The 17869-nt window shown below is 45.3% G+C and overlaps 1 protein-coding gene across 1 annotated transcript in view; it reads right to left on the bottom strand.

The window, feature by feature from the left end:
• Window positions 1-17869, bottom strand: part of LOC126235517 (transcription factor collier) — a 600438-nt gene that overhangs the window by 72363 nt on the left and 510206 nt on the right. The window contains exon 8 of the mRNA XM_049944238.1: window positions 9485-9602. Coding sequence (XP_049800195.1) covers window positions 9485-9602 — 118 coding nt within the window. The remainder of the gene's footprint in view (window positions 1-9484; window positions 9603-17869) is intronic.

Here is a 17869-nt window from a genome sequence, read left to right as displayed (position 1 = left end):
TAAGGAATTTAAAATTCATTTCTGCGGCAGCAGAAGGTGTCCTGAGTCAAGGCTGCCAACAAACCGAAGTACGAAAAATAGAGAAAGTAAGTTTCACCTCATTGTTTCTAAAAAGACAATACAGCGGTAACGTTTAAAGTGTAAAAGTGGCTGACGGGACTTATGACAAAGCGCTGAACATACTGCAGCCAGAATAGCACATCATTGTTAGTAAACATTTTGCGACGCATTAATGACATGTATTACAGTTGGATGCTCTCGCCAACCTCTGACTGCACGGTCGCTCGCGTAACTCCTCTCCACTCACGACCCACTAAGAAAGGGCTTGAAACTCTATCGCAGGGCCAAAGAGGCTGAAAAATGGCGCGACCAGAAAGGGAGAAAGAAAGGCCGATGAGAGTGTGGCGAGGAACGAAGAAGGAAAAGCGAGAGAGAAGGTGTAGAGGCGGGCAGAGGTGGCATGTTGAGGGCCGAGAGAGAAGGCCAGTGCGCCGGGCGCCGGGAGCGAAGGAGATGGACAGAGTAAGCGGGCGGAAGACAAAGAAGGCGCGAGACAGATTGAGACGGTGTTTCCTTCCTCCAGTGAACTGAATCGGGAGGCAATTTCACAAAGTTTTGGATTGGGCCGGGGCCCGCATACAAACGAGATGTTTCCCCCGTCCGGTCGCGCAACGCCGCCGCCGCCACCGTCGCCGCCGCCCCCGCTGCCGGTAATCTTTAGGTTGGCGCGCACCGGCCGGAACGGAACGCCGCATACCAATGAGGGGCGCGCGGGGGTGGTGGCGGCGGCGGTGGAGGCGGCCGGTTCCGCTTAACGCCGGCCTGGCCACTGCTCGCGCGTGTTTCAACACGCCCCTCCACGGCGGGAATATTCCGTCCAAAAATAGTAATACAGCTCCTCGTGCGACACGAGTATTCAAGTATAGTCACTCAGACAAAAATCATTTGAGTGACCCAACTACAGACATATGCCTACATACGACTGCCTTTGCTGGCATTCGCAAAAACGCACCAATTTGTATAGTTTTAAGTTTTCGGACAGTCATTTAGTGGAGCAGGTCTGCAGTATATTTTTATGAGTCACCTGCACCGTTTAAGAAGTTGCTTATGATGGCGAATAGGCAATAGCAACGATACTCCAAAAGGTCTCGTAGAAATGTCGAGTTATACAGGAAGTGGACAAAAATACGGGAAAACCAAACACGCAACACACTACCATGCTTAATACAGTGCAGAAAACCATAGGCATTCAAAACAGCTTTCAGTCGTCTCGGAACGGATAAATACAATTCCTGTATGGCTTTCAAGGGAATCTTATAACATTCTTCCTGAAAAATACTCGCAAGTTCAGGTACCTATGATGCAGGTAGATAGCGATCACACGCACTTCTCTCCAAAGTAGACCACAAAGGATCAATAACGGCGAGATATGGTGATTGTGGTGGACAGGAGAGATGCGAGAATTCACGCCCTTGTTCCAAAACCAGTCCCGGACGATGCGAACTGTGTGAACATGGACCCTGCAGTCTTAAAACACAGCATCACATTTGCAGAAGAAACATGAGAAGGACTTCATCAACCAAAATGGACACGCAATCCATGTCGGTAATGCTACTTTCCAAAGTAACAAAGGGGCCCTTGGAATACCACGATATGGCTGCGCAAATCGTCACCGAACCCCAACCATATTTCACTCTTGGCTCGTAATCTCGGACAGAAGTTTAAATAGTGTGGAACAAGACTCATTCGACCAAAGGACTTCCTTCCATCGCTCCATGGCTTCGGCACCACGTTTTCTATCGCCGGATTGCATCACAGATGAGTGGTTTTGGAATTCCGGCTTGTCCTGCAGTGCCTAGCTTATGGAGCTCCCTTCGTGTTGTTTTGGTGCTGACAGGGTTCGCGAGTGCAACATTCAGTACTGCTGTCGTCCCCTAGTTTTTCGTCACATATCCTCTTCAATGACCGTCCGCCACCATCACTCAACATAAAATTTCGCCCGCATTATTTTTACCGGATGATATTTTTCCCCTTTGACTGTATGCGGTATAAATCTTCGACACAGTGTGTCTTGAAACACCAAATACGTTGGATACTTTGGTTACAGAAGCACCGACTATACGAAGTCCACCAGTTTGCTCACCTTCGACTTTAGTTGGCTACGACATAATACGCTCTTAACTACACAGAACGCTGTTCTGACCACGACTGACGTTTGCGACGTGTTGAAGATATTGCACATTAGCCGTTCGCGGTCAAATACCACAGCGCAACCTGAAGGCTTGGCTAGAATCTCCACGTATATTCAAACATGCACATCTTGCAGTGTTCTCTTTTTTTCCCAACTTCTATATGAATTGTTGTTTGCGACAACGGCTATGCAGCAAATCTCGCTTTCGTTGCCCTATATGAAGAAAGGTTTAGTATGGGTAAAAATCGTTGTGATTCTATATTACTAAGTATACTTGTAAGCCAATTGAAAAATTAATCCTTGAAAAATACATTTATCGCCTTGGTTCTCGTGTTTTAACCATGAAGGAACAAGGACATCCATGGTCGGTGTTTGTGTGATATCGTCCTCTCTGTACAGACAGTAGAATAACTGCAAATGATTGGATACAATGATCACTGCCACACGAAAATATTTCCCGGTTTTGTTGGCACGTCAGATTTGTTTGAGAATTCGAGCGTTCAGTGACTTCCTCTGTCAAAACGTGCAGCACTAAAAAAATTGAATTTTGTCTTGAGATTTTCGTGTCGTATGAAATATATGATGTTTTGGGAGTGGAGCCGGTCATCGTCTACCACCACACACCATATTCCACCAGGTCACCTTGCAGATACATTCAGGTCAGACTGTGGTATCACGTATCAGTACCACCCCAGAATGTCAAAGTTGGCAACACAATTACAAGCTGTGGTACAGGATCCGGCGGATCCAATGGAGCACGGCCACCGGCCTCGCCTCAACGACTCCGTACCACTAGCGCACTCCGCCACCGTGATGTGCAATGACCAGCGGCAGTCGCACAGCCCAGACGCTCTTGGAACTTCTTCGCTATGCAGATGCCACGTAGTCGCGGACCCGACACCATCGTTTGTGCTTTGGTTCAGAGAGCCATATCCTTATTGCTATCGTGTCAGCTGGACTCTGTTTCTTGCTGCATCATTTGGAATGAGGTCATCAGTCGCCTAGAACTTAGAACTAATTAAGCCTAACTAACCTAAGGACATCACGCACATCCATGCCCGAGGCAGGATTCGAACCTGCGACCGGAGCGGTCACGCGGTTCCAGACTGAAGCGCCTAGACCGCACGGCCACACCGGCCGGCTTTGGAATGAGTCTTTGTGCGCTTGGAGAAACACAAGTTCAGTAAATCTTTTGTTAACTTGTTTGCTAATTGTTTCAGCTCCTGTCCAGCTTTCCTATGACGACAGTTGCCGCACCACTATTTAGCCCACCTCCCTTCACTGTTGTGTACAAAGTCTTACACCGCCGAACACTCTTCAATTTAGCTATAAACCATTCAAGTAATATTGCTCCGTCACAGGCCTCGGTATAACCTCCGATAGCAAATGAAAATTACGTAATTTCCTTATATCTCCATGATATAATTGAGCCAATTATATACCAGAGTACAGTATCACACGATCTATTTGGACAACAGTTAACTCGTTACGACGACCACAGACGCAGTCAGAGGAAGCTTGTGCTTACAAATCTAACATCTCATAAAAATCGAGAAAGGATGTGGCCGCGATAAACTACTTTCTCTCACACACTGAAGTTATTTATATGATTGTCAATAGTGTTTAACACTGCAAGAAATTGAAATTTGTCGTAAGGTCTTGTGGGACCAAACTACTTAGGTGATCGGACCCTAGGCGTACACACAACTTACGCTATGGACAACACACACACCCAAGCCCGAGGGAGGACTCGAACCTCCGACGGGGGGAGCCGCACTAACACTGCATGAGATATATCGAATTTTGTATGTTTCATATGACTGGTTCATTTTGCGATAATGGATTTGCGAAATATTATTCTTTCGCTGGTTTCATTCACTTATAAGCTAATCATAGCTGCCAGAACTTTGTTTATCGTTCTACTCTGCACGTAACATTTTTTTATTATTATACGAGAGGGTTGTTACGACGGTCAATTTAAAAGAAATGCACACTATTTTTTTTTAAATCCATTTTCTATTCTACATGTTTGAAAGTTTTACGGAGTGTAGATACATCCTTTAGAAACAATATTTTCATTTCTCCACATAATTTCCATCCCTCTCAACTGCCTTACGCCATCTTGAAGCCAGCGCCTGTATATCCGCACGGTAAAATTCTGGACCAACCTGTTGGAGCCACTGTTTGGCAGCGTGCACAAGGGAGTCATCATCTTCAAACCTTGTTCCACGAAGAGAGTCTTTCAGTTTCCCAAAGAGATGATAGTCACATGGAGCCAGGTCAGCACTGTAAGGCAGGTGTTTCACTGTTGTCCATCCGAGTTTTGTGATCGCTTCCATGGTTTTTTGACTGACATGTGGCCGTGCATTGTCGTGCAACAGCAAAACATCCTGCTTTTGGCCATGTGGTCGAACACGACTCAGTCGAGCTTTAAATTTCTTCAGTGTCGTCACATATGCGTCGGAATTTGTGGTGGTTCCACTTGGCAAGATGTCCACAAGCAAGAATCTTTCGGAATCGAAAAACACCGTAGCCATAACTTTTCCAGCAAAAGGTGTGGTTTTGAATTTTTATTTCTTGGGTGAATTTGTATGATGCCACTTCATTGAATGCTTCTTCGTCTCTGGTGAAAAATGATGGAGCCATGTTTCATCACCTGTCCCAATTCTTCCAAGAAATTTATTTCCACCATTCTCGTACTGTTCCAAAAGTTCGCTGCATACCGTTTTTCTTGTTTCTTTGTCAGCCACTGTCAACATCCTGGGAACCCACCTGGCAAAACCTTTTTTAACGCCAACAATTTCAATATTCTGCAAACACTTCCTTCCCCTATCCCAACGTAATGTGACAATTCGTTGACTGTGATGCGTCTGTCAGCAGTCACCAATTCGTTAACTCTCTGCACATGCTGCATGTGCTGTACGAGGCCTGCCACTGCGAGGAAAATCCTCAAGATTGCCGTGCCCGCTTTCATCACGTAACTTGCTTGCCCACCGACTAACTGTACTGCGATCTACTGCAGCATCTCCATACACCTGTTTCAACCTCTTGTGGATGTTTCCCACTGTCTCGTTTTCACAGCACAGGTATTCTATGACGGCACGTTGCTTCTGACGAACGTCAAGTGTAACAGCCATCTTGATGACATGCTGTGACGGCGCCGCTCGCGGTAACAGGTTGAACTAAGTTTGAAAACAAGCGGGAAGGATGTATCTACGCACTGTAAAACTTTCACACATGCAGAATGAAAACTGTATTTTTACAAAAATAGTTTGCATTTCTTTTGGAGTGACCCTTGTAAATGCAATGTGGTTGCTGTTATCTTACACTTGCGGCAGTAAAGGCATTGGGGAGGAAAGGCAGCCCGCAGTGGCAGGTGTGACGCCGCGGAACCTCGCCACTCGACCACGCGCCAGCCAGCCAGCCAGCCAGCCAGCCAGCCGGGCGCGGCCTCTGGCCCGCTGCCCGCGCCCACTCGCCTGATCGCGCGCTCGCGGCGCCGCTAACTCGACTTTAATTGCGGCCGTGTCAATACGCGCCGCCTGTCACTGCGGCGCCGCCGTCATTATTTGTCGTTTAGAAGCGCCGGCCGCGATGCTATCTGCCAGCGGGCGCAATCCGTTAATGCCGCCCCGCGATATGTATCGCGACACCGGTACCTTCCTGTCGCTCAGCCCACGGCAAACATTCCGTAATTTGTTCGCTCATCGCGCGTTTCGCTCTCGATGCGTATCACCGCACACGTGTGTTACCGAACACGGCACTACGTAATGTGAGGTCTCAATAATTTAAAAACACCACAGACCATCAGCCGTCGAGCGTTCTCCGGCCTCGTGCTTCCCACCCATAACGAGGCCCCGCTACCCGCTGCACTGTCCAAACACTGGCTCATACCGCATTCCGCGGCAAGTAATAGACTTCAGGATGGAGGATATCGCTTTCTGTGTTACACCACTATAGCTTTTGTCGCATTAAAGGGAGAAAAGAAAACCAAATGACCGTTATTGTTTGCTTTTCTATCGTTGGCGAATAGTTAGGTAATAGCTTCATGTTCCATTGATCATTCTGCACGATAGACCGTAGTGATGTGGAAAGTGTCATTTTACTTTAACATCGCAAATTACTTTGTACATATGGTTACATTCGAAACGTTTCTATGGTTTTTTCAGTTTTTTGTTCGTTTATTTAAAAAAGAAAAAAAATCAGATGTTGTGTGTTAATAAGTCCTACCCACCACCTTTTACACATTACAGTAATATGTGATACTCCGACTGGTTGATAATATCTGCAGTATTATTGATTACAGCTACCATATTTCTGTAGCAATATGTATACTGTTCTTTTTAAAGCATTATTTATTAAAAACCACTACTCTTTATTTACCTCTAAAAAGAAATCAGTTCTAGTCACGGCAAAGCTGCAAACCCTATTCCCAACGGACAAACTGACGTCAAGGACGAACAATATACTATTTTGTTCAGAAGAAGCTGGCTTCAAAACTCCATTCGGTTACACTTGTTACATTCGCTCTGGTTACCGTGATGTAAGAGGCCCATGACTAAGGAATTTTTTGCTCGAGCAGATGTAAGAGGTCCGTGACTAAGGAATTTTTTGCTAGCGCACTCGAGTAGATGTAATTTTGATGGATTGCTCACGCGCTGCCTGCGATATGTAAGCTATAAGAGAATCTCAGACCAGAGAGCAGTGTTGTATGCAGTAGGAACTGTGTGGCAATAGGAGTAAGTCGTAGCGAGCAATCTGGTGCATGGAGTTGGCTGGGCCGGTCATGGGGAGCGATGGCGGTGCCTGAGCGATGTAGTATAAAGTAAAAGCAGCCTCGCGCATATGTACTCTCATATCAAGTCCCATGTAAATGTTTTTAAAAAATCTCTTAATAATTACCTTTGCATGTCTAACACCACGGTTGTCGATAGTATATGTGTTCTCTGCGCTAGCAAAAACTATTTGCTCCTTCAGGATGTCTGAGTGAGAAGGGTAAATAAATTCACCTGGCGAAGTACTGGCCAGCTTCTTGAAAGAATACTCTAGTCGCTTTGGAGCTCTGAAGATGGTATGGAAGTGGTAGCAGGCGGTCACGTGACCCTCCATCACTGAAATAAGTCATGATGATGAAGTGGTTTGTGTGTACCAGACGATTGTTTGGAATCAGTGCAGTAACCTGCGTCGACTTGAAGCAATGGTCATTTTAAATCGGATTCTTCACAAGAACTCGTTGCTTACAGGGGCGTATAAAGCCCCACATGTTCAACGGGCTAAGCGACCCGGAAACTGAACAGTAGCTGGCTGCAGATGTGTAATGTGGTCCGACGAGTTAAGATTTTACGTCTTTTCGAATGATGTGAGACGTCGAGAGGACCGACGACCCAAAGGGTTGATTAATTCGCGTTGTGTGGCGGTTGAGCGTTAGGACGGAGGTCAGTTGGTGATGTTCTGAGGGTGTGATTCGTACCATGACTTACACCCACTCATTCAGCTTACCGTGAACATGAACCACGATGTTTATTTCAGCATACTCGCTGATCAGGTGTCTCTCTTTCTTCTGCATCTCCGTGATGAGCCCGCTGGGGACAGTCCCTCCGCCAAAATTACGACAGCAGTGTTGACATGGATTCACACTGCCCTGTCTGTTCATCGAACACGCGGGCGCTCTATTACAAGAGGACTGGCTTTCTAAATCACTATTCTTAATCACACATAATGGTTCCGGAACTATCTGGAAGAGTAGGTGAAACATATGAATCAAAATCTTCACAGTTTCATAGCTCTATGGGATGCAATCATCAATAGGTGGCTTTATCTGGAAGTGGCATACCTGAAGAAACGTCTGCACACTTTACCTCTCCTGACAGAGTCCATCATTAACGCTAGAGGCGGTGTTACACCGTATTAGTGTGACATCTCTTGGGAGGGATTAATTCTTTTTCAGTTGTGCGTTGTTTCAGCTCCCTCAATGATGTATTGTATTTCACCATCATGTCGCAGTTCTCTGTCCTTAGAGTTTGTCTCCCACAGTTGAAATTCTGAAATGTTTTCCTCCTGCTTTCTCTCTGTGTTAACTAGTATATCCAGAATGGAGTAGGGATGGAAAACAACCGACTGCTGAAATTCGATGCCGATATTTTATTACTCAACAGCCGGTATTTTTCAGTATTCGTTTGTCTCGGTTATAGCGTGTGTTTTTTGTTTTTTACTAATAACCAAATAAAGAAACGAAATATCGGCTAACCATAGCAACAGTGCTAAAATATTTGGTTTTTCAATAAACTATTTTTAAAAAACGAGTAATTTTTATTCGTCAAATTTCCATTGCTTTGAAACATTGCACTATTGTAGAAAAAAGGAAAAGCTATCAGTGCTGTTGTAATAACAATGTCGAAAGAAAAGAGCAACAGACACTTGGTACAGCATTGCTCAGACAAAATTGACTCATTACCTTGAGGCGTGGCCTATTGGCTGGTACGTATGTGCATGCAGTGCGCGAGACTTGCCCTATCTGGTCTATATGGTAATTTCCCGCTGTTGTCGTTGGACATTAATTATATTACACAACGGAACCATCCTTAGTCAGGAAGTATTTTACTGAAATGTCCTATCATTGAAGTATATTGCTCCACTTGCTTTAGAAGATTAAGAATGGGAGGAGCCACCACAAACTTGAAATATCATACTAGGAGGAACCTTAAAACTTAATAATTTATTCATAGTTCACAATCAAAATAGAAATTAGCTGATGTAATGCTTGTGTCTACATAATATGCCTTTGTTTGCGTGCAGCTCTTAAAAACAGACAAGTTAACACGAAATATAGTGTTCTCCAACATCAGTTTTCACCCTTTAGCACTGACTATTCGTAATGGCTAAATAGTGATATGATCCTCGATTGCGGAATGATTTTTGAGTAGAGTTTCAAAAAATTAGAGTCAATAACTGGTGATTGTGTAGTATTCAAAGACGTATCACTTTTCGAGAAGAGCAGCGAACGGTGGACTGACTAAGTTTTCTTTTATTTGTCTGTTTAGTATTTTGATTCTATGAATCTTGTTACTGTGCGAGTGAATTTTCTTCATTCTTTGTTCGATTTCTATGTTTATTACGGAAAATACAGGTATAAAAACAGAAAACCGGTAATTTCAGAAAGTGGTTATTTTCAGCGGTTTTAATGATCAGGTTAAACCGGCGTTGAAAAATACCGAAAGCGATAGCCGTATCCCTAGTTGGGAGCCAGGCGCGTGCCCCGTGCTGCCCGCAGCGCGCGCGTCGCCGGCTGCCTACCTTCGGCGGGGTCGAGCCGCTTGGCGCGCCGGCCGTGCTTGGAGTTGTTGTGCACGAACATGTTGTCCGAGATGGCGAGCAGCGGGCCGTCCACGCCCACCTGCGTCGAGATCACCACCTGCAACACCACCACCCGCTGTCACTGCGCGCCAGCTGCCGACCCCACAAACTAAACAATAACACTGCGCTCTGCAGTCGTGGATCGAGGGAGCGTTAATTTCTGACCAAAAAGGTACTCCTGCTCACTGCAGCAGTACGCCCTGAAGGATTTTAATGAGCTGAAACACTGCAAAAGATATTGTCAAATACCTTTCACTTATCGTTGTTCCTTTACTTGTATTCATACGGCGGAATTAATCGCACGCTTTTAACGATCGTGGTGATAAAGAAACGACAGCTCTCTTTTTACATTCATTACTGCTGTAAGAACACCTCTGAGGCCTTACGACTACGATATTAATCAGCTCAGCCTCAGAATGTGAAGACTTTACTATGATATTTACGGGTTCAAGCTGATGGTTCAAATGGTTCAAATGGCTCTGAGCACCATGGGACTTAACTTCTGAGGTCATCAGTCCCCTCGAACTTAGAACTACTTAAACCTAACTAACTTAAGGACATCAAACACATCCTGCGACCGTAGCAGTCGCGCGGTTCCAGACTGTAGCGCCGAGAACTGCTCGGTCACCCCGGCCGGTCCCAAGCTGATGAACTTTGTCCAAACATATCACACTACTAACCAAATTAAGTGTTTCTCTTTGTTGACATTAGGTCTTATACTGTCTTTAAACATCGTGTGAGATAAACAGCTTAATATAATAAAGTGATACACTGTACTTAAGAATCGCCCGGTGCTGTAGTTTAAATGCGGATGGGTTCTAAGAGTTATGCAAAACGTTACATAAATCTTTACAGCATGAGAAATATTTTTACAAAATGGCCAGCCTTGCAAAAGTCACAACGTGTGTAAAGAGTTCTGTCTAGACTAACCGGGACATTTGGATCCAGTTTATGTAAGATTCTTGCGAGCTTTCTATGACACTGCCAGTGTCAATCTTGCTATAGCTGGTTTAACCCTCTCTGGTTACTCAGCGAATTTATTTTGCACTGAAGACACTCATAATACGGGGAAGTGAGAAAGGATTTTTTTTAAAGACTTTTGGCAGTTGTAAAGGGTGAATTCATTGTGGAGTGCTGAGCACTAAGTCGTGCAGCGTGACTAATAACAGTGTGAACTGAGCTCTCCTTTCATGTATCTATTCGCTTAGAACACTAAAATAACAGTCGTGTTTGGACACTAGTTACACTCTTTGCTGTTTAGATTTATCACAGCTTCCCAGATACCCTCATCCTTCGTAAACTGTTGCCCAAAAAAATATTCCTTCATCTCTCGAATAAAATGAAGTCTGCGTACTACTTTAGGTCCAGAGCTTTCTTTCAGTACATATGTGAGAGATGTGCGCACTAATCACCTCTTCATGACCTCAGTGTCGGACTATAGATATTGATCATATACATTCAAAATATCAGTTAAGTCTCGTAAGGACTGTTTCACATCTTCGGGCATTCGTGTTGCCTGCAAGTGTTTCCAGCCATATACTTCACACCCCCTACAAATCTTTAAGACGTGTCTCAGCCTGCAGTAGAGGTAGTACCATCCCGCAGCCACAGGAGCGCTGCAAATGAGCAGTAACCGTAGCGTGCGGCGATGCAAATCCCGAGCTCGCGAGCTGCGGTTGCCATGACGACTGCGGAGACAATCGTGCGGCGTCGCGTCGCCAAGTGTCCGGCCGCCATTTTGCGGCGGCCGCCCCTCCTGCTCCTCCCCGGGGACGCGGCGCCGCGGCGCCCCCTGGGACTGGCTCCCTCTCCTAACCTCCCGCCCCCGCCGCCCCCGCAGCCGCCACCCCCGCAGCCGAGCCGACCCTCCCCCGCCGAGCCGTTCCCATGGGAACAGACAACGGCCTAGTCGATGATGCGCCCGAGGATTGCCTCCCCGGCGCCCGCCATTAGACCGCCGCCCGGCCGCGTTTGTACTTACTTACTGGCGCTGCCGCAAACATGTCGCCCCGCTCATTAGCTGCCCCTGCCCTGCCGCTGCCTCTAACTGCGACACCTCGCCGGCCGCTTGCCCCCAGACTCCCTGCCGCCGTTCCGGGACTGCTGCGCAGTCGGTCCCACTCATCGCTCCGGAAAGAAAGTACCACTATACTTGAGATCCGTAGTGACAAATCTGCTGACACTAGTAGTTGCCGTCTGCGTTCTCTCGCACAGAAGATGAAAATTATTCGAGAGTAACTTCGCATTTTTAATGTGACATTTCCTCGTTTTAGTAACATGTACTCGACTACTTTCGACTGATTACTAAAAGAGAAATCGACGAAATTGCACGTATTTTCTAGGTATACAATCGCCAATCAGTCACAAGCCTCGTTATATATCCAGAGCGTTTAAGATAGGATGACCACATAAATATGGGAAATGAAGACGGCAGATACATTGGCAGAATTACGAATAAGTGAAGACAAATACGAGAGAGGTTGCTTACGGTCCCATACCTCGTCCGATTAATGAATACTGCTCGTCAGTCCTGGACCTCAAGCATTATTCGATGACAGGCAGAAGATTAAAAGAAATAAACTCCGCGATTTATCACGAGCTTGTTCAATCAGCGCGACAACTTCACAAAGCGCTTCAAAAAATCAACGGAGCCACCTGAGACGTAGTGCATCACGAAAAGATATGCTTCGCACAATCCGAGAGCAGAAATTCTAAAACGTTGGGTGGCGTCACATCAGCATTCCAGTGCCATCATGAATGTGCCGTTTATATCGTGTGCCCATTGAATATGTTTCTTGACAACTTATATGCTGGGGCTTCAAGCACAAATGTTTCATTAAGAGAATTTTATGTGAAAACTATAGATTTTCTTATTTCTTCATAGCCGGCCGGGGTGGCCGAGTGGTTCTAGGCGCTACAGTCTGGAACCGCGCGAGCGCTACGGTCGCAGGTTCGAATTCTGCCTCGGGCATGGATGTGTGTGATGTCATTAGGTTAGTTAGGTTTAAGTAGTTTTAAGTTCTAGGGGTCTGAAGATCTGAGAAGTTAAGTCCCATAGTGCTCAGAGCCATTTTATTTCTTCATAAAGTAGAATTTTCCTAGACGGGCCGATTGTTGTTCTGTTTCAATAGATCACTCTGTAGATAGTGAAAACTCTCTTTGTTCGTCGTGTTTTAGGTGAACAAAACAAACCAAACTTTAAGAAAATGGATACCAACAGCCGTAATTTTATTTAATAATTTTATTTAGCTACCAGTTTCGGTGCCTCATTGGCACCATCTTCAGGCCCCTATACATGAAACTTGGCAAGTCATCTAGCCGTTGGTATTACTGTAGGGACCACTATAACCAACTGGTTTCGTTAGAGGTGTGAATACCAAGATACTTAAGAAATCTATGGGAACCAGTTGGATGTAATGGTTGCTACAATCACAAAAACGACTAGATAACTTACCTAGTTTTGTGTATAGAGGCCTGAAGGTGGTGCCAATTAGGCACCGAAACTGTTAGCCAAAGAAAATTATTACATAAAATTACTGCTGTCGGTATCTATTTCCTTCTAGTCTTCGATCAGCTGCAGTCCAGTTCCATCACACAAGATGGATTTACAAAAAGGTGAGTAGACGCAGCCGTCAGCTATGAGTGTGGAACATTCTAGGGAGCAGTAGTGGTGCTTGCAGTAGGCGGCGAGCGGCGGCGCGGGTGGTGTTGTGACGCAGCTGGAGAGTCCGCCTGCACTGCCGGCCGAGTCGCCGGCCTACCTTTAAAGAGGAAGTGGCGGGGGCGGCGGCGCTGGCGGGGGCGGTGGGGGCGGGCGCCGCCTTCACGAGATGTGCCGCGGCTGCCACCACCGCCTAACTGCCTCGCCGGCAGCTACTCCACTTCCTCCACCCTCTTTCACGTTTCAAAGGACACTAAAGATGTTACGCTGACTTGCTTGGTACAGGTTTCAGTTATAGAAGAAAGGTCTTCGTCAACAATTTTACTGACAACAACGACCTTTCTTTTTCAGCAGTTGTGTTTTGAAATGTTCCTAACTAGAGTTGCGCTCTACCAAAATTACTGTTCCATAATTTTGGTACACTACATACATGACGTAGTAAATGGTCCGATTACCGATAGTACTGGTAGCACTGGTAGGAAAACAGACATAAATGCATGTGTAAGAAAGACTGGAAGCCGACGATTTCTTTTTTTTTCACATAATTAGAACCGCACATCGTTTAGTGTTAGTGCTTTTCGTCTTTTATATCCTTGCAGAACATAAATTACATTTTACAAGTAAATCCTGTGCTTTTATGTAATCAAAGCAAGTGTTTTTGATGTAAGTACAGTTTATATGCACAAACATAAAAAATATATGTACAGAGTGATCATTAACGAAACCGGACAAACTGTAGGCACGGATTTCTGACTGGAAATGGTGGGGGGGGGGGGGGGGGGGAAGGAGGTCCTACGAACATGTGTCCGGAAGTGCTTCGTTGACGCGATAGTAAGCGCTGACCACGTGACATGTGTTCCTTCTGAGTTGCAGGCTGTGTGATTGACGAGCAGCAGAATGGTGCAGTATTTGTTTCGGGAACGGGCTGTGTTTGTGTACGGCTAAGCACATGGAAACGGTCTAGAGGCAGCACGGCTTAAAAAAAAAAAAAAAACTATCCTCACAGACGCCAACCACACCACATGACATTTCAAGCCGTTTTTGGGCATTTGAGCATGGGTCCTTTGAGATAGACGAGCTTACAGGGAGGCGGCGGACTGCGCATACACCGGATATGGAGGACTGGGTTCTATAGAATGCTGCGACGAACTCTACTACAAGCTTCAGCCAAGTGGTCCACCAATATGGAGTAAGCCTAAGTACGATTATGTGTATCCTGCATGTCAACTCTATTAACCGTATCACCTGCAACGAAAGCACGGATTATCAGATGCCGATTTCCCTCTACGGGAAGGATTTGGTCGATAGTTTTTGCACCAGATTATCACAACTATGGGTTTCTGTCATCAGTCCTCTTCACCGACGAAGCAACCTTGACCAGAACTTGCATTATCAGTCTGCATAATCGTCATCTGTCAGCTACAGACAACTATCGGGGAATGGTTGGGGAGGGGGTGGGGGTGGGGGGACGCATAAGCATCGGTTCAGCGTCAGATTGTGGGCAGGGATTCTTGACGAACATCTACTTGGACAAGTTATTATTCCATAGCGCCTAGACGGAGGAACGAACCCGAGGAATACTCTGCCTGAACTGCTTGACAATGTGCCTTAGGCCGTACGAGAGCTTATGTGATTTCTGCATGATAGAGAACCGCCTCACTTCCGCGTTACACTTCGCCCACACCTCAACAACATCTTCTCCGGACGTTGGATGGAACGCGGAGGCCCTGTAGCGTGGCCTGCTAGATCACCGGACGCAAACCCCCTGGCAGTGTGTGTGCTGAACCAGTTCCTGACGCGCAGGCCCTTCAACAGCGTGAACACGGAGCCTGTGACGCTATTCGGAGAGAGGCCGGAAAGAGCGAAAGAGTGCGGCGATCTACGATGCGACGTGTGAACGCGTACATTGCGATCCCCTGGAGGCCACTTTCAACATCTGCTGTGACGTGGATGCGATGTTGCTCTCTACACTGTTCCGGGACAATTTGTCGTCGTTGCACGTACACCATCCATTTCCGGACACATGTTCATAGGACCTTTTTTCTCTGTTTCCAGCCAGGAATCCACCCTTCAGTAAAACGCTCTTCCTCGCGATCAAAGGCAAGCGTTTCCTGTTGTTCTTGATAAACGCAAAAGTTGTTTATGAATAACGGAAACCTGTTTCATATAAGTTCGACGAAGTATTGAAGTGGTGTTTAATGCTTTTGTTTTGCAGTTTCTTTATTTTACCTTTTTGTTGAGGAAATCGCGTTTTATAGCAATTTATATTGGTTTCTGCATTTTTAAATACTGTTTACTTTTAAGTACTTTTGTACAAACAAAAAAGAGCCGATCACCATTGTTCACAGAATGGCTCCAGAGATACACTAATCAACACGCTAAAGCTAAGAAAATAATGAAGACGAAAGGAGAGAAGCAGGAACAGGAAAGAAAGAACCTGGACAACACAGTAAAAGCAGACGTCGGTGGCAGAGTTACAGCCTCTTGCGGCAATGCGTAGTAAAAATACAGACCAAAGAGTATGCGTCTCAATATTAAAACAAACAGCAGTACGACTACAAAAAGTGGCGCTAAGCTTGAAATAAGTTAACTTCAGCACTTCAGCGTCCATACGAGGTGTGTTCAAAAAGTTTCGGAAATTTTCGTTTTTTGGAAACAATTTTATTTATTCGTCGACATTAATGTTTTCTCCTTTAAAGCAGTCTGCGTTAGATATTATACACTTATGCCAGAGATTCTTCCAATCCCTGAAACACTTCTGGAACTCGATCTTTGGCATGGCACTTATCTCTTTCAGTGACGTGCTTTTAATCTCATGTAAGAATGTAAAACGACGACACTTTAAGGTTCTCCTTATTTCTGAAAATAGTGAAAAGTCATATCTGCCGAATAGGGAGGCTGAGCTGTCATTACAGTGTTGTATTTCCCAGAAAAACTCACGAACGAACAATGAAGTATGAGCAGATGCATTATCGTAGTGCAGCAGCCATGAGTTGTCTCGCCACAAATCCACGCGTATTTCCGGATTGCTTAGCGCAAATGCCGTTGAACTTGTAGGAAATACTCCTTACTGGCCGTCTGACAGTTTGGCAATAACTAATGATGGATGACGCCGTTGAAATCGAAGAAAACATCAAGCAGGATCTTCACATTCGATCGCATTTGCCGAGATTTTCTCTGTCTTGGCGATACAGAATGCCTCCACTGGGACAATAGAACCTTAGTTTCGACGTCTTACCCGTACACTCATGTTTTATCACCTTTTATGACACGTTCATGTCATTTAGCAACTTCCATTCGCCGCTGTTTTTGTTCGAAATTCAACACATTTGTCTAAATTTTTCCGTCACACGTTTCATACCAAGAACATCCGTACAGATTACATGGCGTGAGCCCATAATCTTCATCTTCTTCTCGGTCAACCTGGAAATGCTTCTACCACTAAGCCCTTGTTTTACTCATAGCAGACACACCAAAGGCAACATTCAACTTTTTCAAAAACTTTGTTGCATTTTATTCTATTTTTATAGCAAAATTTAATGACATTCTCTAATCCATTTTAAAAACAAATCAATAATCGCCACTTGTAAGCAAATACATGTAAAATTATTGACAACTGATTACAAACTAAATATCCAATATTGCTGTCAGTGTACAGATACCTTTCAGGCATTTTTACCAACACAACAATGAAGTGGACCAATGTAACAGCGAAATTACAAAATTCCCCATACTTTCTTAGCAAGCCTGGTATGCAAGCACAGGGCTACCACCAAATATAGCGCTGCATAATAATCGTCAGCAGAATTCCTGGCGCCGGCCGCGGTGGTCTAGCGGTTCTGGCGCTGCAGTCCGGAACCGCGGGACTGCTACGGTCGCAGGTTCGAATCCTGCCTCGGGCATGGGTGTGTGTGATGTCCTTAGGTTAGTTAGGTTTAAGTAGTTCTAAGTTCTAGGGGACTTATGACCTAAGATGTTGAGTCCCATAGTGCTCAGAGCCATTTGAACCATTTTTAGAATTCCTGGCATCGAAAACTCAGTAAATACAGTATAATGTGCTAAGTTATGAAACTGAAGATGAAGGCCATTAATACAACTACCAGTAAGATTTTTGTTATGGCGTTACCTGATAATCACGAATTTCACTCCAAGCATGTGACATACGTGAAAGGGAAGGAGTAAAACTGCTAAAACTTCCTGTTTCTTGCAAACACGAATGTCTCTCCCCCTCAACCGAAAACTTTGTTGTTCCGTTCATCTCCCCATCTGTTCTAGTGTTGTTAGTCCTGGATAGCCAGTATGAGGTCCTCCATGGACTCTGGGCGGGAAATAGAGAGGTAATGGAAGTTGAAACAGTTGAAACTGCGAGTCGAACCATCACAAATTTTCGGGGAACTCCATGGGAATCACAAAGTCGGCGAAATACAAGGGTTCATATACTCGAAAGCTGCTCGGGGCAAAGTATTAATTTGTCAGAAACTTTTTTAACTACATGGGTTTTGAAACACTATTCGTCGTCCAGCTGTCTCATTCTGGCGTAGTTGAAGACAACAGAGTAAAACTGCAATGTTTTCAATGTAATGAGATCGTTGCAGCGTCTCATTAATCGTGTTGGACTGTCTCTACAGAGATATTATTGAAAGAGGAAGAGACAGTAATGATTT

This window comes from Schistocerca nitens, chromosome 1, assembly GCF_023898315.1.
Source record: "Schistocerca nitens isolate TAMUIC-IGC-003100 chromosome 1, iqSchNite1.1, whole genome shotgun sequence".
Lineage (NCBI taxonomy): Eukaryota > Metazoa > Arthropoda > Insecta > Orthoptera > Acrididae > Schistocerca > Schistocerca nitens.
The sequence above is the reverse complement of the archived record's forward strand: the minus strand, read 5'-3'. Positions and strand labels throughout refer to the sequence as shown.